The sequence below is a fragment of the Crocodylus siamensis genome, chromosome 5 (genome assembly GCF_052110815.1).
Source record: "Crocodylus siamensis isolate JL-2025a chromosome 5, ASM5211081v1, whole genome shotgun sequence".
In the NCBI taxonomy this organism is placed as follows: Eukaryota; Metazoa; Chordata; order Crocodylia; family Crocodylidae; genus Crocodylus; species Crocodylus siamensis.
In genome coordinates, this window is record NC_143399.1 from 73,392,575 (window position 1) to 73,415,684 (window position 23,110).

Below are 23,110 nucleotides of genomic sequence, written 5' to 3' on the forward strand. Positions count from 1 at the left end.
TCTCTGGAACATTTTATGTTTTATTAAACCTTTTGGTCTGAAACCAAAAATGTTAAGCTGAAAACCAAAGTTTTTTTGGCTGGAAACTAAAAAGATTTTATTTTGCTTAAAAACATTTAGATTTGGGCCTTTGGACCCAAACGTATTTGTGGAAGATATCTATATAACCTTTTGTGGTTTTCTGTTTTCATCAAGTTTTCTGAGTGGTTAAAGGGAGTTCTGTTAGGCTCTAACGCCAGAATGGAAATAACCACCATCTTGATTGATAGTGGGGAATCAATTTGAATATAAACATTAGTTGCTACAGTTAGATGTAAAATATTAGTCTCTATAGCTAGTCCTGGAACATTACTAGAGAGGATGTTCCTCTGGTTACTTTGGGACTTAATATCTATTACATGGTTGCCTGCAACTATCAGGGACTGGATCAAGTAGCACCTGCCAGCCCATTTCTCTGGTGTTACACTCCAGGTAAGGGTGCTGATGTGAAACTGGAGCATTTGATTACAGTTTTTGCCAGAAGTCTGACAGATACCTCCATCAGAGGTGCTGCACATTGTATCACAATCATTCCTACCACGCCTTGCTGTGTCCCTGTGTTGCTTCCAGGAAAATTAAAACTATGAAATCTATGAAAAACTTTAAATGGGAGTGAGTGCCCAGAAATACAACCAAGGTCATATATCCAGTCCTGTGTACAGTACTGCTTTCACAACAAGGCAGGCTAGGTTTGCACTAAGAGACAGCTTGTAGCCCTGGACTGCTACAGTAACTCTGATATCCTCAGGGTCAAGCACTTGGGAAACACAGTATGGTGATACAAAATTATCACTCCCAGTGGCTCCACATGAAAATGCCTCATATTTATTCCCAATTAGGTATAGCTGAAAACTGGAATTCCCTTCTGGTGGGAAAATCTGACATTTCAAAATTTGCCTTCATTCTGAATTAGAGCAAAACAAAAGTTAAAATGTCCTGCAAAATATAATTTCTGGAAAATAAAATAATTTCAGGTGAATTGGAACATTCTGTATCAATAAAGTAAAAGTTTTCTTTCCAATCTTTGTTTTAAAATACAGATACTTTTTAAAATAACAGATTTTGAAATGAGGTTGATTCAAAATGAAAAATCAGTGTTCCATTTAAAGTGTTGAACTGGAAAATGATGATTGAAATGCTTCATTAGTTTTTTAACCAAACCTAATTTTTGCAGATCAATCCATTCCCGAGAAACATTTTGATTGCAGTGAAATGGGATTTTTAGATGGAAAAACTTTCAGTAGGATTTTTTATCAGCTCTTTTCCCTGTACAGTATGTAATCTCTGTAAGATGTATTTCTTTTTCCCTGGAAGTATTTTCCTTAAATTTATTACTATCATACATATTTTAAGCTTACTTAATATCACCGACTCCAAGTGTTCCAAAATAATGCATCAGCCCCTTCCCAAATCATGAATTTGGCTTCAAAATACAAGAATTTAAATGAATTAATAAATTAATTCATTGGGATTTCTTCATGTTTGCTTTTATATAAAGACTCTAAAAGAGCACAGTCTGGTCCTGTCTTCCACCTTTTCTCTGCTATAAAGATTAGAAATTTACTTGTTTAAAAAAAGCATGAAACCTGGAAGTATCCCCAAATCACAGTGAAGTAAAGATCTCAAGACTCATAAAAAAATCATGAGTGACAGCAATATCATTCAAGTATCTGCAACATGTTCCCAAGATCCTACCATTCCTCATTGGATATTAAATTCTGTAGCTGTCAGATGTGGGAGATTGGGGGAGGGGAGAAAGAGTTATAAAATCTGTCTTTTATGATTATTAATCATATTTTTTACAGCTGTTCCAAGAGGCCCCAGTATGCTTGACATCATACAGAGAAAGAGCATTCTGTGGAGCCTGCCTGGACAACCTTACAGCCCAAATAGACTAGTCAGGATGGGGAAAAGTGAGAACTGAACATAGTGGCCAAAGCAGGTAGTGTGCTGGGACCTAGGACAGCTTAGTTTCACTTCTAGCTCTATCACAGCCCTGCCCAGCTTTGGGCAAATTATTTTGGTCAAATCATATCCCTGTTTTGGCCACTAAAAAAGGAGTGTCATTCTGACCCTCTTTGCAAAGCATTTAAGATGTTACACTTAAGCCATGATTAACAGGTTAATCCTCTTTTAAGTAGCGACCTGGCCACATGCAGTGTGATAAGCCAAGGAATAAGCCACAAAGTTATTATACAAAAGATGTGTAGTAACTTTGTGGCTGTTTCCTATCATGTCTTTAACTGAATAGCGCCCAGCCTCTGGAGCACACTGAAACCTGTCAAGACTCCTGTGTGCTCCAGGGGCTGGGAGGGCCCCTCGGTTGATGGGGGCTCCCAACCAGGGACTGCACCATGCACTCCCATGGCTAGGAGCCCTGGAGCCCCCAGCCAGGATGAACAGGCTCCTCTGGCTGGAAGCCATGATCATCCAATTGGGGCATATCCAGAGGAGCACAGGGAGCCAAGCTTGCTACTTTCTGGTGCAGGGGGAGCCAGGGATCAGGCAGTATGGTATGATGGGATCTGATGCGGGCTCCTACAGTTGCGTCTCCTAACCGTGCACCTGTGGCATTGCAGGTCCATTTGACACATATCAGTAACGTGGGCCTTCTGCCCACAGAACAAGGGTTAGCCCCCCACTGTTAATAGATGGGGCTATCGAGTATGTGCCAAATGAACTTTTGGGACAAATAGGAAAACAGGGAAAGGAGTAATGGTCACAGGTTCAAATCAAATGCACTGTAACTGGGTGCAAGGCTCAGGGGCCAGAGCACAGCTGCAGGCCCTTAAAAGTGATAACCTACCTACTGCCTCCTCCCTGGGCAGAGGGATTGCCCACTTCTGTGGCCTGGCAGGCCTTAGATCCCTTTGCACCTTTACTGTTAGCCTCTGCCAGGGGCAGGGGGAGAAAATTGTCTCTGCAAAATGAAACACCTCTGTCCCCGACCCCGGCAGGGGAAGGTCCCTGGAGCTGGCCGGCACACTGGCGCTGGTGGCACAGCCGGTGCGATGTGACTGGGACACCTGGATCCGCTCCCCAGGCGCCCGATTGGGTCTGGGCGGGCCGGGAGCGCCCGTTAGCTCTGGCCGAGAGCGGGGCATAACGTGAGGGGGGCACTTGTGACTCGGCTTCTTCCTGCCTCAGTTCCCCCCCGCCCGGGCGGAGGACAGGGCGGCCGGCTCCTGCTCCCGCGCGCCCAGGGAGGCACGTCTGAGCTGGGGGTGGGAGCCGCGGTGCCGCTCACCGGCCCCTGGGGCAGCTGCTGCCCGGCTCGGACGGGCCCGGGGCGGGGAGGGTTAACACCAGCGAGCCGGGCGCTGGCTCCGGTGCAGAGCGGCCCTGGAGGACCGCGGGCGGGGGGGGGAGGGGGCACAGGACCTTCCTGCGCTCCCCGGCGCATCTCCCCGCGCGGAGCTGGCCCGGCGGCTGCGGCAGCGCAGGTGGGGGCGGCGCGGGGGCACGTCCTCCCCGCGGCGGGGCGGGGCGGGGCGGGGCTCCCGGCCCTGCCTCAGTTTCCCTCCCTGCGCGGCGGGACGGGTGGTTCGGTATCCTCTACCTGGGCTGGCATCGGCGTCGGCGCGGGCAGCTGGGGGGCGCAGGGCCGGTGCGCGGCTTCTCGCCCCCAGCCCAGCCCAGCCCTGCCCTGCCCTGGGGGCCGAGTCGCCGCTGTCGGGTGCGAGCCAGCGGCAGCCCCGTAGTGGCCTGGCCCGGGGGCCTTGAGGAAGGGCCGCGGCCAGCGGCGGCCTGTCTAGCTCGCAGAGGTGGGTGAGCACGAGCCGCCTGCGGGCGTGGAGGGGGCTGTTCCGCTCTGTCTGCAGGGTCCTAGGGCAGTAGCGGCAGGGGTGAGGGTCAGAGGTTAATACCAAGTGCGGCGAGGAGGACCTGGGCCAGCAGCGGAGGCTGTTCTCTGCGGTCCCTGAAATGGAGCTGAGCCCGTGAGCCAGAGGAAGGTGCAGAGCTTTGCCCAGGGATCCTGCGGAACATACCTGGGGGAGAGCAGTGCCCATGCTGTAAAGCAGCTCTCTTCTCTTCTGGTGGAAGCAATTCAACTCTGTAGCATGGGCTTCGCATGGGGAGCACAATAATTGTTGCTAAATGCAGCTAAACTTATCCCGGAATAGCATGTCCGCACAGGGAGCTACCTTGTTCATTTTCCCTGTATAGACAAACCTGGGGAAAGTGCTGGGCAATGATTCCTGAAGGCAGAGCTCCTGCTGCGTGCTTTGATCCGCTGTGTTCAAGGACTGGGGTACTTGCACATAGATGGGTGTAAGTGAGCAACTTGCATTAAAAAAACGCATAGAATCTGCCTCAGCTGATTTCTCCTGTTATAGGAAGCTGATATGCAAGGGCCTATCTCTTATGTCACATATCAAAGAGGCGATGCTGTGAAATAACTGGGGAGTATTTTGCACAATCTACCAGTTCTGGCTGATGTTAACCTACTTGGTACAATGAAAACTGCTGTACTTCTGCATCCTCTTTGCATATCAAACATGGGTTTGGCAGGGCTGAACAAAGTCCAAGCCAGACCAGGGACAATGGAGGGTCATTAAAAATTAACAACAGAGTGCACAAGCCTCTGGACGATGGGTTTACTTGAGCTGGAAGAAGCCACTTCTTCCTCTTGTTTGAAGGGAGATAGAGTAGCAAATTACCAGTCACGAGAGGGAGGTGGTAAAGAAGGGCATCAAAAGGGTTTACAAGGCATGTCTACTGGGAGAAACACAGGAAGCTTCAGGCTGGCAGGGAAGTGAGAGCTGAGTTTGGTAATTAGAGAGGAGAGGGTGGCTGTTTAGAGTCAGCAGATGACCTGCTGCTTGCCTGTCTTTCTAACCACATGTGGATGCTCTGAGACTCCCAGAAGGAAGGGAGAACGCATGATCTCTCAGGATCTGTAGCCTCTTGTGCTTCATTACTTTTACTTAAAAATCCGGTGCTAAGTCAGGATGTCTGTGAACCAGAAAGCTCATGTCCTTGAGGCTTTGGGAAGGGGGGAATTTAAGATTTGATGGGAATCTGAGGGGTTGTACTGGACCCTGATGATGGACTGAATGGGTAACAAGCTTCTTTTTTTGGGAGGCTAGGGGAATGATGGTGGGCAGAGAAGCCCCAAGAAGGCAGGACCTAGACACTGCTCAGATGCTAGAGGCTTAAAAGCAGCTGGGGGTACAGCTTTTGCAACCCTTGACAGCTATGTGGTAAGCACTCAAGGGGAGTGCTCAGCCAGGTGTTGTCAGCACACTGATGTTGGTACAGCATGCAGGTGTTGGAACAAGGACACTCATACACAAAGGATCAAACACACTTGCATGGAAGGGTCTGGTATCTTTCCAGGGATATGTTGTTGTTTTCCATGTCAGGAGGCATATACTAGCAAGGTTCCCAGCCTGTGGTACAGGGAAGAGGCAGTTGCAGCCCTATGGGATGCTTTGCTGCTCCCAGTCCCTCGGTTGTGATCTCATCTCTTCTCTTCCTTTCCCCCTGCAACAGCATTTCCAGTGCTTGGACTTGACAAAGTGCAATCCCGGATGAAGCAAGGAGAGGAGCCTCATCCTGTGGGTTTCTTAGACTCCAGGGAGAGGGTGATCCAGGGAGCCATGTGCACAGGTGAGGGACACACTTAATCCATACAGAAACCTGTGGTGGAATCATGCGAAAGAAGGGATGGAAGGGATCTCCGGAGGTCATCTAGTCTAACCTGCTTGAGGCAGTATCATCTCTATCCAGTCCATCCCAAACACATTCTTGTCTAATTTATTACTAAAACTGCATGGGAAACCCTGTCAGAAGAGAAGGTGGCAAAAAAAAATGATCTGGTCAGAAAAGAGAATGTAATTTAATCCCAAATTGGGATGGAATGCCAAAATTCTGGTTTCTTTATGGGAAATGCAACTCTGGCTTGGCAAAGCGCTTCCTTTTAAAGAATGTGACAGTTTTTTCCTTTAGAATTTAACAGGGCTTTTTATTTTTAGGTTTAAGAGTGTGCGTGTGTGTGTGTGTGGGGGGGTGCGTGTGTGTGTGTGTGTGTGTGTGTGTGTGAGCGAGAGAGAGACTTCCATTTTAGAATGGAATATTGTTTTGAAAATGAAAATTTTTTTTTATGTGTTTCCAAAATGTTTTTCCTGTTTTGTTTTTGTTTTTTTTCCCCTCCTCAAAGCCTTGAGCTCTTCAGGTCATGTATTATCTTACATAATTATAGTTTTCTTTTATTAGTGTGTTCATTTTTTTTTTTTTTTTTTTAAATTTCAGTTTCTTGCAGTTGTGGTTGCTGGGGAGGACAGATTGAAAATATAACTCCTAAACTCTGGAAAAAAATCCCACATGTTTAATCCCTAAATCAATATTTAAAAACTATTTTATGATTTCTAACCCAATCTCTTGGTCTCTTGGGACCTGATCCATGATAGCAATAACACTTACAAGAAAGTACTACTGTAGATCTCAAAGCATGTTGCCAAGGAGGTTGGTGTCATCATCCCCCTTTTACGGAGTGGGGGCAGAACAGGCTCAGAGCCAGGTAAGTGACTTGCCCAACTTCACCTAGCAGGCTGGTGGCCGAGTTGGAAATAGCTCCGGAGCAGTTGATGGGGGAACTAGAGCATGATGATTGAATACTTGGGTTTGACAAGACTGAGTCTGCCTAGGGATGGAGCTGGCTTCATTGAAGGGAACTTGGCTTGGTCTGACCTGTGCTTGTTTTTCTTATATGAGCATGTCTAACAACCATGACTTCTAGGAGATAATGGGTATAAGAACCAAACCTTCCCATCCACCCCATCCATTTTCTCCATCCATTCCCATCCATCTCCATTAACAGCTCATCCTTCCCCAATTAAATTTCATAGAATTCATAGACCTTAGGGCTGGAAGGGGCCTCAGAAGATCATCGAGTCCAGCCCCTGCCCCAGAGGCAGGAAGTCAGTTGGGGTCATAGGATCTCAGCAAGAAAAACATCCAGGTTTCTCTTGAAGGTGTTCAAAGTAGGTGCTTGAACCACCTCTGATGGCAGGTTGTTTCAGACCTTGGGGGCTCGGACAGTAAAGAAATTCTTCCTTATGTCCACCCTGAAAAGGTCTTTCAGGAATTTATAACCGTTTGACCTTGTAATCCCTTGGGGCGCTCTGCTGAACAAACATTCCCCCAGGTCCTGGTAAACACCCCTTATAGGTGGTCATTAGGTAGCCCCTGAGCCTGTGCTTTTCCAGGCTGAAAAGCCTCATGGCTCTCAGTCTCTCGTCATAAGGTCTGTTTTCTTGACCTGATCATGCGCATGGCTCTCTTCTGGACTCTGTCAAGCTTCTCCACATCCTTTTTGACTTGAGGAGCCCAAACTGGATGCAGTACTCCAGCTGCGGCCTCACTAAGGCTGAGTACAGCAGGAGAATGACATCTGGGGATTTGCTTGAGAAGCATCTATGGATGCAAGCCAGCATTTTGCTCGCTTTTACTGGCTGCAGCATCACATTGCAGGCTCATGTTCATCTTGTGGTCAATCCTGACCCCCCCCAAGTCCCTCTCATCCATAGCGCTAGTCAGCGTAGCACTGCCGAGCCTATAGACATGCTGCAGGTTTTTCCTCCCAAGGTGGAGAACCTTGCATTTTTTGGTGTTAAACACCATCAGGTTCTCATCCACCTATTTCCTGAGCCTGTCAAGGTCAGCTTGGATTACCCCCCTGTCATCAGATGTGGATGCTTTACCCCAAAATTTGGTATCATCAGCAAACTTGGCCAGTCCACTTCTGACTCCGATGTCCACATCATTAATGAAGAGGTTGAACAAAATAGGTCCAAGGACAGAGCCTTGAGGGACCCCACTGGTCACGGGGCACCATGACAATTGACTTCCGCCAACCACCATCCTCTGGGTCCGACCACGGAGCCAATTCCCCAGCCAGCGGATCATGGTGGACCCGAGGCTGCAGTTGGGCTGTTGTGCCAAAAGGTGATCATGGGGTACCAGATCGAAGGGTGTTTTGAAGTTGAGATATATGACATCAATCTCTTCCACCTTGTCCAGGTGATGGGTCACCTGGTTGTAAAAGCAAATGAGATTGGTCAAGCAAGACGTACCCACAACAAACCCGTGCTGGCTGTCCCTCAGGGTGTTGCCATTGGCCAGTCTGTTAAGAATAGCCTACTTGATGATTTTTTCTAAGACCTTCCCCAGGATAGAGGTCTGGCTGATTGGGCCTGTAGTTTGCTGGATCCACTTTCCTCCCTTTCTTGAAGATAGGCACCACATTGGCCTTCTTCCAATCATCGGGCACTTCACCAGAGCATCAGGAGGTCTGAAAGATCCATGACAGGGGCTGGGCTATAAGGCTAGCCAGCTCCTTGAGTACCCTGGCATGTAAACTGTCAGGGCCAGCTGACTTGAAGGTGTCCAGCCTCTCAGACTGTTCCTTCACCAGGTCAGCATTGATGGCGGGCAAAGAACCACCCTCACTTAGGCGTTCCTGTCCTGTAATGGGTAGGAGTGTCCCATGGGATTTGTGAAAGATTGATGCAAAGTATCCATTTAGCAAGTTGGCTTTTTCCTGGGCATCAGTTGCCAGTTCTCCCTTTTGGTTTAGCAGGGTCCAATATTGCCCTTGCTTTTCCTCTGGCTCCCCATAAGTTGTTGGAGAGTAGGTTTAGATTAGACATCCATAAGAACTACTTCGCAGTCAGGGCAGCTAGGATCTGAAACCAACTTCCAAGGGAAGTGGTGCTGGCTCCTACCTTGGGGATCTTTAAGAAGATGCTTGATGCTTACCTGGCTGGGATCATTTGAGCCCAGTTTTTTTCTCTTGCCCAGGCAGGGGGTTGGGCTTGAAGATCTACAAGGTCCCTTCTGACCCTACTTCTGTGATTCAATGATAGTTAAAAAAAAAAAGGACTTTTTATTGTCCTTGATGCTTGCAGCCAGTTGGAGTTCCATGGTAGCCTTGGCTTTCCTGGTTTGTTCCCTGCAGGTCCTGACCAGTGCAGAGTATTCCTCCTTGGCAGTGGATCCTGTCCTCCATCCTTTGTAGGTCTGTCTTTTTAGACGCAGGAGGACTGCTAGTTCTTTGGAGAGCCAGGGGGGCTGCTGTACCCTCTTGCTGCCTTTCCTCTGAGACGGAATAGCTTTAGCTTGTGCATCTAGGATTGCTCCCTTGAAGAGCAACCACTCTTTCTGGACTCCCCTCCTTTGGGGGTTGTGGTCCCTTAGGGCCTCACCGACAAGTCTCCTGAGCTTGTCAAAGTCAGCCCTCCTGAAGTTGAGGACCCCTGTACTGCTGAGTGACTCGTCAGCTTTTTGGCAGATGGTGAAGGTGATCAGCTCATGGTCACTGTCACCCAGCTTCCCTTCAATCGTTAGGTCGCTGATTAGGTTGTCCTTGTTTGCCAGTACCAGGTCAAGCAGTACTTTGCCTCTTGTTGGCCTGTAGACTTCTTGAGTCATACAGAGCTCATCCATGCACGTGAGGAAGCTTTGTGACTGTTTGGATCTGGCTGAGCACTCTTCCCATGAGATGTCGGAGTAGCTGACAACCATGGACCGGGAGCGTGCAACCTCAGCCAATTCCCTGGCGAACTTCTGGTCAATCTCTTGATTCTGGGAGGGAGGTCTGTAGTAGGCTCCCACCATTGTATCTCCTGTGCCGTGTTCCCCATGGATTGTAACCCAGAGGGTCTCTAGTCGTCCACCCTGGGTGCCAATGTTGGCTTGTATGGATGCGTAGCTCTGCTTGACATAGAGAGCTGCACCTCTGCCCCTTTTGTCCACGCAATCCCTCCTGTACAGGGTATAGCTGTCTATATCCGTGGTCTAGTCATGGGTGGAGTCCCACCAGGTCTCCGTTATCCCTGTGACATCATAGTTGTTTGTGTTGAGCAGGAGGACAAGTTCCTCCTGTTTATTCCCCAAGCTCCTGGCATTGGTGTACAGGCATGCAAGTGTCCCCTTGTGGGGGTCTTGCCTTGCCCACAGCTTGCTTCAGGGCTGGGGCAGGGGTAGGCTCCCTTAAGTGCCTTGGCCTGCTGGCTTTGCAAGGATTGCTCAGCAGGCCAGCAGTGGCTGTAGCCCTCCCCACCCCCGGTGGGCTCAGTTTAAAGCCCAGTGGAGCAGGTCAGCCAGTCTGGCTGAGAAGAGCCTTCTTCACAGCGAGGAGAGGTGGAGGCCGTCCCTTCTCAGCAGCTCACTGCCTCTCTCACCAAAGAGCAGACTGTGGTCATGGAAGCCGAAGCCTTCCTGATGACAACAGTGCCGCAGCCTTTGGTTCACTACCTGGATCCTCCTCTCCCTCCTCAGCCTGTAGCCTGAAACTGGAAGGATCGAGAAAAACACCACCTGTGCCTCCAACCCCTTAAGTCCCATTCCCAAATCCCTGTAGTGCCTCATGACCTGGCTGGGAGAGTTCCAAGCTGTGTTATTGGTGCTCATGTGGATAAGGAGTATGGGGTAGTGGTCAGTGGGCTGGACGAGTTTAGGGATCTTCTCCGCAATGTCTCGGATACGGGCTCCCAGGAAGCAGCAAATTCCCGGGCCGAGGGGTTGGGGCGGCAGATTGCCCCCTCTGTCTCCCTCAGGATAGTCTCCCACGACAAACACTTTGCGTTTTGTCTTAGGAAGAGTGGGGGCAGTAGCTACAGTTAAGCCTGTGTTGGCTGTGGGAGCTGGCAACTTACCAGGCTATGCTGGGGCTGCAAAAGGTTTGTACCTGTTGCAAAGTTCCAGTGGGGCAGGAGCCTTGGTGTGGCGGGCTTTGGGGCCCTTGACCACCTTGGTCCAACCCCGTGGCTGGACAGAATGGGAGGTCCTCGGGTCCTCCCTTGTCCTGGAGAGAGACTGTAGTCTACCCTCTGTCTCCTGGGGGAGAAGGGCCTGGCAGTAGGAGTCTATCTCCTGCTCACAGTCCCTGATGGCACACAGTCTCTGGACTGTGGCCTGGAGCTCCTCCAGCTGGCACGCCAGAGACCCCAGTAGGGAGCAGACCCCACAAGGGGAGGTGGCCATGCTCCTGGGCCCCAGAGCCTGAAAAAGTGACAGGCAGCCCCCACAGCTTTGGGGTGTGGGGGTGCGGTGGGCTTTAATCTGTGCATCTCGCGTCGCTCCCTAAGCCTCAGGAGTGACTTGTTGAAGGAGTGACTTGTTTCTTTGCCTCCCACAGGTGCTAGAAGCAGGCAGGAGGAGCATGAAGAGCTGTGTCCCCAGGAGCAGTTGGTGGAGCCCCACAGGATGTTGTTAGGAGGATCAGAAGTGGATAAACCCCAGGACCCAGACCTGGACCTCTCCTGGAGAAGCGAGGCTGAGGTTGGGGGTGCTCAGGGCAATGTTGTAGAGGAGAGGCTGGGCTGGAGCCCTGCCCATGAGCTGTCCTGGGTGAAGGACAGTGAGCAGGGGGACTCCCCTGACCAAGCCCTGTCCTATGCTGGAGGCTCCACACCCCGCCCCCGCCCTTGCCAGGGGAAGCCCTACAAGTGTACAGAATGTGGGAAGGGCTTCAGCCAGAGCTCCCATCTGATGCGTCACTTGGGCACACACACGGGTGAGAAGCCATACAAGTGCGCAGCGTGCGCTAAGAGCTTTACCCAGAACTCCAACCTGCTGCAGCACCAGCGCATGCATACAGGTGAGAAGCCCTACCACTGCCTACAGTGTGGCAAGCGCTTCAGCTGGAGCTCCAACCTCATTCAACACCAGCGCCTGCACACTGGCCAGAAGCCCTTTCAGTGTGCCCAGTGTGGCAAGCGCTTCTGCGAGAGCTCCCGCCTCCTGGAGCACCAGCGTACCCACACTGGGGAGAAGCCCTACCGCTGCCCACAATGTGCCAAGAGCTTCAGCCGCAGCTCCCACCTCATCCGCCACCAGCGCATTCACACCGGCGAGCGTCCCTACCAGTGTGCCCAGTGTGGCAAGGCCTTCAGTCAGAGCTCTGCCCTCCTCATACACCATGGGACCCATGCAGGCAAGATGATATGAATGAGCAGCCCCTGTTGCAGGGTAGGGGTCAGGGGGGACCTGGAAATCATGCCTGTGCCTCACTAAGTGCTGGGGAGCCCCTCCAGGGAGGGGCAGTGATGGTGAAAATGTGCCTGGTCGAAGGGAGGGGCTCTGAGTGCAGCTCAGATCTGAATACATGTTGGGGAAAGCCACATGGATGCATGGGCAAATGCCTTTCAGAGAAGGTTGCCTGGCTTGTTATTCATCAGATAATTTCCATGTGGTGGTGACCATGGTTGTGTATTTGAGTGGCTCTTATTCCAGTATAGCCTTTACTGTGTCTTGGAGAGTCCACCTGGTCATGTGGTTATCAGCTTTCCACAGGAATTCAATACACATCAGGTAATCCATGCATAGAAGTAATTGGAGACATGGGAATGAGCTCATTCTGTGTGAGTGAAGCACTTATTATACATGAGTGAATTCAAGTGGGATGGTGACTCCAGCCACATGTAATACACGCACATTAGAGAATCTATATATAACACTATCTGGATACCTTGAAGAATGACTTTCGTGTGAGTTTGGTGCTTACTGCCTTTGAATAATCAATGCATAATAGTGACCACAGACAGATAACAAGTAGCTCTTTGTGCATTCAATTTTGCTTATGTTTTGGAGGATCCACAGTCATAACTTAGCTCAATATGTATTATACATCAAAGAACCATATGTGACTTTGGCCCTGGGGATGAATGGCTTCTATGTGAGCCAACACTTAATACTTGTCAAAGAATCCACGCAGGATGGTGACCAGTGCGTGCTTTGTCAACTCAGTGCTTATTACTTGTTGGAGAATCTACACTTATCATGAGCATGAACAGATGGCAAGTGGCTTCCAGAGAATTGAGAGAATCCACAGTTGGGAGGAGAAGAGACTAAGTTTATCCACGTGGAATAAACTTTATTGTGATTTCTCAGTTTACTGCAGGTCCTCAATGAAGAAAAAGCTCTGTCAGCAGAACCAGGCTTAATCTGCGTATGAATTGCACCTGTTAATACCTTAGATGCCTACACAGTGAAAACCATGGGGGAGAAGCCTGTGTGTTTTGTGTGTTTGCATATGATGGGAGGAGGTGTTTATAAATGTCGGGGACTGCTGGGGAGAGCTGGGGGATGGGGAGTGAAATCACTAAGCCAGAGGAAGGGGTGTAGGTTGTAGCTATGTTGGTCTAAGGACATGGGCGAACAAAGTTCTATGGATAAATATGATATCTTTTATTAGGCCAACTCAAATAGTTGGAAAAAATCTTTGTAAGCTTCCAGGTACAAATACCCTTTGTCAGGTTGAGGAAGGGTCTGCAGTTGGTCTGTGCTCTTCCTGGATGGAATAGTAAACCAGAGGAAAGCACTTACTCAGGAAATGAGTTCTTCACCCACCTGGAGGCACATGAGGATTTACTCTGAACTTCTGCACCCAAGTCTGGCATCGCACTGTGGGGCAGAAGTGGTGCTGAAGGCTGTGGGAGAAATGCTACCTTTGCAGAATGGGCCAACATGCGACCAAGGCTCAATTGGAGCCTTAGTGTAAGGGTGTAGGTAGGTCTAATGTTGTGGATGTATTTTGTCTTGGGTTTGCTTTTCTTTTCCTTGGTGTATTTTGCATATTGCTGCCAGTACTACCAACCACCTCTTGCTGAAGGGACTTTTGTGGGATCAAAGGCTTGTGTGCATGTTACCACCTACAGCAGAAGAAAGGTCCAGCAGAAGACAGACCTTTTTCTCCTTTCTCTTCTTACCCCCCTCCCCCCACAGCCTTTTGAGTTTCATGAACTGGACAAGAAATGAAGGAACTCAGTGGATCCATTGGGAGGCTAAAGAACAAGGAGACATGCTACGCCTAAGGTACTAACTGATGATGGCTGCACAGTGGAGTATAGATGGAAACCATGGCCAAATAGGCGTGGGCCTGAATGCATGTAGGGCTTGCTAAAAACACAATGGTGAAGTTAGGCTCTGAAGGAGACCCCATCTTTCATGAGTAACAGCAGTGGACCACTCCCTGAGGCCTTGTCTATATAGCTTTGGCATAGCTGTGTCAGCTAGTGATGTGGAAAGATTGCACCCTGTTGCTGACAGCTATACTGGCAGAACCTTCCCAGGATGCACTCTTCTCTACTAGCAGAAATGAAGTGTCTTACAAGCTTCTGTCAGCAGAGCTGCATCTGCTGCAGGAGGCTTCAAGCTGTAGTAAAAGCAGCTGTAGCTTTGTTGACACAGCTGTAGAATTGGGAGAGAGGGGTTTGTTGCTGCCCTCCATGGAGCTGATAGTCGCTCCTGGGGCCCCCATGATTCTCAGCCCTCTTTAAAATTGATGAGGTTGCAGCAGGTGACTGGCAGTTGTAATTCTTTGCCCAACATTTGGAGTTACTTCTCATTCAGTATCATTTCCTCCTGTTTCAATATGTATTTAATGAGGGCTATTAGGGGTGAACCGATAAAGATTTTCTTGACTGATACCATTAGTTGATTACTAACCAACCATATTGGCCAATGCTGACGGGATGAAGACTGGAAGAAGGCCAATGTGGTGCCGATCTTCAAGAAAGGGAGGAGAGTGGATCCGGCTAACTACAGGCCCATTAGCCTGACTTCTATCCTGGGGAAGATCTTGGAAAAGTTTATTAAGGAGGCCATCCTTGAGGGACTGGCCCAGGCTAACATTCTAAGGGACAGCCAGCATGGGTTTGTAGCGGGTAGGTCTTGTTTGACCAATCTCATTTCCTTCTATGACCAGGTGACCTATCACCTGGACAAGGAAGAAGAGATTGATGTCATATATCTTGACTTCAAAAAAGCTTTTGATCTGGTATCCCATGATCACCTCTTGGCCAAACTGCCCAGTTGTGGCTTTGGCTCCACCACGATCCGCTGGCTGGGAAATTGGCTTCGTGGTCGGACCCAGAGGGTTGTGATTGATGGCAGTCACTCATTGTGGTGCCCTGTGACCAGTGGGGTCCCTCAAGGCTCTGTCCTGGGACCCATACTGTTCAACATCTTCATTAACGATGTGGACATTGAAGTCAGGAGTGGACTGGCCAAATTTGCCGATGACACCAAACTTTGGGGCAAAGCATCCACGCCAGAAGATAGGCGGGTGATCCAGGCTGACCTGGACAAGCTCAGCAAATGGGCAGACGAGAACCTGATGGTGTTTAACACCGAAAAATGCAAGGTTCTCCACCTTGGGAGGAAAAACCTGCAGCACCCTTATAGGCTCGGCAGTGCTACGTTGGTTAGCACTACAGAAGAAAAAGACTTGGAGGTCATCATTGACCACAAGATGAACATGAGCCTCCAATGCGATGCTGCGGCTAGTAAAGCGACCAAAATGCGGTGTGCATCCATAGATGCTTCTTGAGCAAATCCCGGGACGTCATTCTCCCCTTGTACTCGGCCTTGGTGAGGCCGCAGCTGGAGTACTGCGTCCAGTTTTGGGCTCCACAATTCAAAAAGGATGTGGAGAAGCTTGAGAGAGTCCAGAGGAGAGCCATGTGCATGATCAGAGGTCAGGAAAACAGATCTTACGATGACAGGCTGAGAGCCATGGGACTCTTTAGCCTGGAAAAGCGTAGGCTCAGGGGTGATCTGATGGCCACCTATAAGTTTATCAGGGGTGACCACCAGGATCTGGGGGAACATCTGTTCACCAGAGCGCCCCAAGGGATGACGAGGTCGAACGGTCGCAAACTCCTGCAAGACCGTTTCAGGCTGGACATAAGGAAGAATTTCTTTACTGTCAGAGCCCCCAAGGTCTGGAACAGTCTGCCAGCGGAGGTGGTTCAAGCACCTACATTGAACACCTTCAAGAGTCAATTGGATGCTTATCTTGCTGGGATCCTATGACCCCAGCTGACTTCCTGCCCTTTGGGCAGGGGGCTGGACTTGATGATCTCCCGAGGTCCCTTCCAGCCCTAATGTCTATGAAATCTATGAAATCTATGAAACCTGTCCTGCGTCACATGTATCAGCATCCCTGTGCTTAAAAATGGTGGCGGGGGCACTTAAACTAAAGCTTGTTGAATAAGCTTCAGTTCAAGTGCTGCCACCACCATTTAAAAGTGCGGGGATGCCTTAAAGTGGAGGAGAGCTGAGCTGAGTGAGGTGAGGGCAGATGCGGGTTGCCCACTGTGAGCTCAGGGCTCTCTGCTCTGCTGCCTTTGCCCTGGGAGCCCCTTGCTGGTGGGTGACATAATTCGCGGGGGTAGCGGTAGAGGCAGACTTGCTGGGAGTGCAAGGGGCACATGGCAGCAGAGTGAAGAGTCCTGAGCCCACAGCAAGCATCCTGCATTCAACTCCTACATAAACCTGGGGGGGCATATTCCTGCCCATGCCTCCCCTGGGGGGTGCATGCAGTGGGGTGGGAGCCACCTTCCTTCCCAATGCCCCCTGTACAAGCTATTCATGGCTCTGTCCAACTCCCTGCCCAGGTCCTGTGTCCCATTCACCACCTTGGGTAGGCAGTACCCCTAGCCCCTGTCCCTGCCCCACTCCCTCCTTCACCATGGGGGCCTTGATCTACCCCTTCCCCACCATAGACTTACCTGCAGGAAGCTGATCTCCACACTGCCCAGCTGTATTTCTGGCCACGTGCATGCGTGCAGTTGTGCACGTGCATGTAGCGTCCCCTGTATCTTGCTCTTGGCAGCCCGAAGCAGGACCCCTTGCAGACTAGAATGCTGCCCACTTATAAGGAGAAACCCGCCATTTCCTGAAGGAACCCAGGCTCCTGGGGGGCCTTGGCCCCATGGGGGAGAGGGAACCCAGGTATCCAGGGCCCTGGCCAGAAGGCATAATTATCAGTCAATATTATTGGCTACAATAGCCAAAAAAAGCTGATAGCTGATAATATAATTTCTTCTTTTATTGGTGCTGATCTGATAGGCAGCCAATATATCGGTGCATCTCTTAAAAGCTGTACCTGAGCACATGGTCCTCTAAGGGGAATGATGTACTGGCGAGGTACAATACAGAGTTTATAGTGTAGAACGTAAATATCCCTAGCCAATATTTCTGTTTTTGGGGTGGGGATGGAAGTGGACTGCATAGGAGGGTGGGGGGAAGGTGAAAGACTGATTGATCATGCCTGATCTCAAATAATAATTATTAAATTGTGATTTTAAAATCTCAACTGCAGGGAGGTGGTATAAAATGGTACTTCCTTTGCATAGAAAAATGAAACTGGCTGTTAGTCCTGAGTGGGCCTCTGCTTCCCAGTACTTTTCTCTCCAATGGACCCTGGTTTATTTCCCAAGATGTTACTAACAAGCCTTTGGGCTGGATAAAAAGGACATGTGGTACAGTGCTTCCATGGAGAAATTGCTTGGGAATCAACTTTATGACCTTTCATTTTCTCTCTAGACTTTGCAGTTCAAAGGCTTCCTTCTAGTTGAAATTCCAGCTCATTCACTCAATTCAAATATATACCTATGGTTGTTGTGAGCATCACTCCTATCTTTCTTTTCTCTGAAACCCTGAGTTACAAAAGTTGTCTTTTCTTTTAAAAAAGGAAAACTCTCTAACTCAAGTTGGCTAATATGAATCATGGTAGCTAATAAAATTGGGAAGAACTTGTATGAATGAATAAAAAAATAAAAGAATGTGTTCTTAACTTGAGTTTGCCAAGGCAAGTTTGCTGTGATTTACGTTTGGGTTGTTAGTTCTTTTGAGTGATCTTGAGTTAAAGACCATTCTCCCCACCCCATGTCAGGTTGTCTTTTTGGAGGGATCTCTGGATGTGATTTGAGAATAATGATAGATATATTGCAGTGAACTGTATATTGTGCATTCATCTGCTTCCCAACAAAGCATTCTGTCTTTCTTGGGCTCTGTTTAAATTGGATGCTTATGATTTGGATGTTGATTTCTGTAAGGTGGTTACTGGGAATTGCCTATATGTTGTTGGAGTCATTCAGTCTTCTTTATGAATATATATCTAATGCAACTCTGACTTCATGACTGTATAAGTATCTTCACAAGGAGAAATACCAGCTTTCTAAAGAGTTTTTGAATCCAGTAATGAAAGGCAGAAGAAAGATTGGTGGCTAGAAGGTTGAATCCAGACAAATCGTAGAAGTAGGGTTGGAAGGGACCTTGTAGATCTTCAGGTCCAACCCCTGCCTGGGCAGGAGAAAAACTGGGCTCAAATGACTCCAGCCAGGTAGGCATCAAGCCTCTTCTTAAAGACCCCCAGGCTAGGAGCCAGCACCACTTCCCTTGGAAGTTGGTTCCAGATCCTAGCCGCCCTGACTGTGAAGTAGTTTTTACGGATGTGTAATCTAAACCTACTCTCCAACAACTTATGGCCGTTATTCCTTGTTATGCCAGGGTGCGCTAGGGGAAACAAGGTCTCTCCCAAACCCTTCTGGTTCCCCCTGGTGAGTTTATAGATGGTCACCAGGTCCCCCCTCAGCCTTCTCTTGTGAAGGCTGAACAGGTTCAGGTCCCACACAGGCTGTCATTGTAGGGTCTGCCCTGTAGTCACCGGATCATGCGGGTGGCCCTGCTCTGGACCCTCTCAATGTTGTCCACATCCCTCCTGAAGTGGGGCGCCCAGAACTGGACACAGTACTCCAGCTGTGGCCTGACCAGTGTTACATAGAGGGGAGGATCACCTCCTTGGCCCTGCTTGAGATGCACCTGTGGATGCACAACAAGGTCTGGTTAGCCCTGTCAACCATGGCCTCACACTGTCAGCCCATGTCCAACTTGGAGTCAATAATGACTCCAAGATCCCTTTCTGCCTCTGTGCTCTCAAGAAGGGAGTTTCCCATCTTATAAGTGTGCTGCTGGTTACTACTGCTCACGTGCAGCACTTGTCAGTATTGAAAAGCATCCTGTTTTTGTTAACCCACTCCTGTAACCAATCTCCTCTTAGCTTTCCTCTGTCTGTCTCTCTCCTGTAACCTATCCAAATCTGAACTGGAAGTGAGACTTTTTTTTGTACAGTGACTAACCACTGGAACAAATGCCAAAGGACAACAGTGGCAGATTCTCTCTAAATCGTGACATAGGTGCTTTTCTGGCAGATGATTAACCAGACACACAGCTTGAGGTCACCAGTAACAACTGGGGTTAAAAGAAGCCTTTACCATTCATTCTAGGTTGATGTTTTAGTACAGGGTGGCCGAGTACAAGGTAGCCAACCTGCAACATGGGTGCCACAAGTGGCATGGGCAGCCTCTTTTTGGCCCATGGCAGATTGGGGAGGGCACAGGCAGCACAGTGGCAGATAGGGCAGGGAGTTGAAAGCAGAGCATCAGATCAGGCAGGGAACATAGGGTAGGAACCAGAGAGCGGCAGCTTGATAAGGGAAGAGAAAGCTGAGCAGATACTGAGCAAGGGAAAGGGTTCTTAGTGGCACTTGGGGAAGGGTGTGGGACTAATTTGGGGCATGTCTGCCAAAAAAACGTTGATTCTTGCTGGCTTATTATTAACCAAACATTTGGTTGTATCTAAGTGCCTCAGATTCCAAGACAGTCCCTGTAGAATCCACAACTAGGGCTGCTTGGCTTCCCCACTTTAAACAAGATGAAGTGCATTCAGTACAGTATGACTACTTTCAGCTGAGAGGTAATGCAGCAAAATATTTTGGGCTCTACAAGTAGTTAGGATGGATGACCTAAAAAAGACCCTTTGTAGTCTTAATACCTGAGATGTCTCAGATGATGCTTTTTCATCTTCAGTTATAAATCCAGAAACTCCATGGCTTGATAAAAACAATTTGGCCCAGCATTTCTATAGTGCTGTCACATCTAGCTTGGGTTTCCTATGATTTGCCATCACCATGACTAGGATGGTGCTGTCCACTTAATGGAGTGTGCTGTGTCTTTTAAAAACAAATCTACTTGAGAAGCTCTTCTTTTCATTGTTGGCCTGAGGCAAGCCCTGTAGTGCCACTACTCTGAGGCTGGGTTACCAATTCAACATTTACCTTCCTATGATTCTACCAGTGAGTCCAGAGGACCTCTGTTAAAGACCTCTTGCTGCTTGGACTGTGCAGCGGGAGTATAGTATCTTAGAACCATTGGATTCAAATGGCAAAGGAAAACTTCTCTGTCAGCCCACATAGCCAGTGTTGTTTGTGCCCTGGATCTGGGATGTCATGTATCCCTCTACCTTTGCCCTGCCAACAGTATCCCTGAACCCCTAAGTTTCCACTTCAGGTCTTTGGTTCAGGTTGCAGTTGGAGGCTGTGTGCAATAGCTGCCTGTTAATTGTTTTTCCTTTGCATCTCCCTGGGAACTCTACCTATATGTACAGGTTGTTGTTTTTTTTTTAAATGAAAACAAAAGATAATCATTTTAGGAGGAGTTGGACTGAAAGAGGCCTCCTGGGCCTCAAAGTTTAGGACTTTCCTGTCTTGGGCACTGTGGTTATGAGTCCCCTCCATAAATAAGTCAAGTTCTGACTTAAGCATTGTTAGGCTGCTTGCCTTCCTGTAGGGAAGCTGATCAAGAATAAGTCATCTGATGCTAGGAACCTTCCAGTTGCTATCCTAATTTTAGATGTGGCCATTTGTCCTTGTGCTAATGTTGTTCTTCAGCTTAAACCATTTTTCTCCCTCTCTTACCATCTTCCCCCATGTTTTCAGAGAAGACAATCCAATCTCCTCTTAGCTTTCCTCTGTCTGTCTCTCTCCTTTTTTCTTTTTCTTTTGCCAGGCCAGTTCGCAAATAAAAACCTCGGATTCCAGACTAGTCCAGGGATCAACATGGCACCTTGTTCGATGAGTGACAGAAACGCTTTATTTACTGCAAGTATTCAAAATCAAGTCAAGTGACCAAATCAAAGTCCAGTAATTAGCTATAAGGTGATGATTTCTCACTAAACAGGTGACAAAGAGGCGGTCTGTTTCTCTTCAACTTCTTGAGTAAGTTGGGCACATCAGCAACTGATGTCAGAGAGATTTCTTACTCTCTTCAAGCATGCACGCTGTTTGCTGTTTTACTGCCTTCTTATACCCTTAATTTAGCATCTTCAAAGCATTCTTTTAGTTGTGTAAATCAAGAGAGAGTCCCAGGCAGTAATTAACACGAAAAACCTGCTCATTACTGGCTATCAGAAATTTCTCATTTGAATGAGTTACCTTCTTCAGTAACACGAGGTTATCCAGTTTGAACATATCAAGAAACTGATTAACAGCCAGGAAAACATACTAAATCAGGAGGAGACATCTATTACATATGGAGAATGTTCCTTTCGGCACATAAACATGAGTTAATCGCAAAAGAAGTATTTACCATACTAATTAATCAAGAATAGACATTTCATATGGTTACACACCAGATGACTAAGAGTCTGCCTGAAATCATTCTAAATATAGCAAGATAAGCTGGAAGAGATACTTCATTATTCCTTCTTAGATGGCCTAGCCATGAACTCACATCCTCTTGCAGTTAGCATTATTATTCTGTATTTTAACTTTTGTGAGTAGGCCCAAGCTTAGCATGAGTTTCAGAGTCATCAGGCCATGTCCAGCTGTTTGAATATCCTTTGGGCAGATGGAGTTTCAAGGAGTGAAATGCTTGACTCCTGGTTTTCAGTGAGTCAGGCATCTAAACATTTTTAATGTCTCTGCAGATCTCTGAGCTGCACCAGTGGAGCTCTTGCATGGCTGTTGTCCTCCAGGTTTTGATCAGACCCATAATATCTATCTGATGTTAGAAGCTTTCCAGACTGAAAATGCTGTTTTCAGGCTCTGATTGGGGCTGTGGAATAGGAGGTGAAAAACCAGTGGTGTTTGGTCACAATTTCCAAGTAGACAGGAGATAAAACTTCTACAAAAGCCCTCTATCATGTCAAAAGAATAGGACAAGTCATAGCCGAGGGATCATCTTACAGATACTGCCCATTCTATTCGTGGCCTGTCAGGCCATCTTCCTCCTATGCACCAACATGTTCCCTTCCTGGGATAGCTATGGCAGTGACCAGCAGGAGAAGGCAAATGAATTAGTCTGCCTCCTCAACAAATGCTGGGATGTGGCAGCAGGACGGTTAAAGCATTTTGCACTGGTTCCAGAGATGTGAATTTGAGTCTTGCTTTGCCCTTCTGCTGAAAGCTGATCACAGTCAACTCAGCTGTAAATGGCTACCTGCTCATTCATTCTGGGAAGTAAGAGGTGACTGACTGTCACTAGCCATATCCCAGCTTTCTGTGCTTTTGGCTACAGAAGCTGGTGGGCCTTTATCCCACTAGCAATGCAGACATGGCAGCCTGGGCATCATTGTCAGCTGTACGAATGGCTAGGGATTCTGGGGATGGGCTCAGTTTGTGAGCCTGCACTGATGTCTTGCTACCTTTCTTTGATAGCAGTCCACCCTCGGTGGCTGGATTAAAGTAATTTGCCCATGTTTTCCCATACAGAAGTCTCCTCCGCCATGTAAACTAGCTCTTTCCATGTTTGTCACACTTTCTACCGTCATTCAGCAACAGGATGGCTGACAATTTATGTAAAGGAGGGTGGGAGCTTCCTTGTAGAGCACCGTACCTCTCATTGATCTGGGAAACGGTCCCAGCTTTTACAGTAGCATTGGTCCTTTTCCAGAAGTCCACAGATGCTCATTGTACCAGTTGACCCCAGTGATAGCAGGAGATATTTCAGTGGGCCTGACTCTTCACTTTGGGATAAACCTGGATACATCTCACCATTGTTTAAGTCCAGAGTTACTTTATATAGGCTGTGAGGTGAAACTGTTTGTGTGTTCAGTCCTTACCATAGAGTTAAATTCAGGATAAATCACTACGATAACCATACTCTGTGTCCATACTGTTATCACCAGCTTCCTTTTCACACTAGCTGTACTTGTACAGGAGTAACTCAATTGGACCTGGTTTTCTTCTTGCCTGAATTAGGAAAATCTCTATGAGAAGCAATGATTTTTTGTGATATCTTTTTATTGGACCAACTGTATAGTTTGTGACTGGTAATATGTTTGTCTCTCATTGGACTTGGGGCTATATCACTCATAAAGTAGACAGTTGGGCCAGTAAAAGATACCACAAAAAAATCCTTGCCTCGTGCATTTCCCAGACCATCATGAGTACAACAGCATTCCACCCGTTACAACATGGAAAATCTCCACTGGAGTCAGC

The 23,110-nt window shown here is 48.2% G+C and overlaps 1 protein-coding gene across 1 annotated transcript in view; it reads left to right on the forward strand.

The window, feature by feature from the left end:
• The window catches only part of LOC149864278 (uncharacterized), a 31,373-nt gene extending 13,717 nt beyond the window's left edge, over positions 1 to 17,656 (forward strand). Inside the window, exons 4-6 of the mRNA XM_090049775.1 lie at positions 3,302 to 3,803; positions 5,536 to 5,652; positions 11,183 to 17,656. Of these exons, the coding sequence (XP_089905901.1) occupies positions 3,302 to 3,803; positions 5,536 to 5,652; positions 11,183 to 11,994 (1,431 nt within the window). The 3' untranslated portion in view covers positions 11,995 to 17,656. The remainder of the gene's footprint in view (positions 1 to 3,301; positions 3,804 to 5,535; positions 5,653 to 11,182) is intronic.
• Positions 17,657 to 23,110: the final 5,454 nt, after the last annotated feature.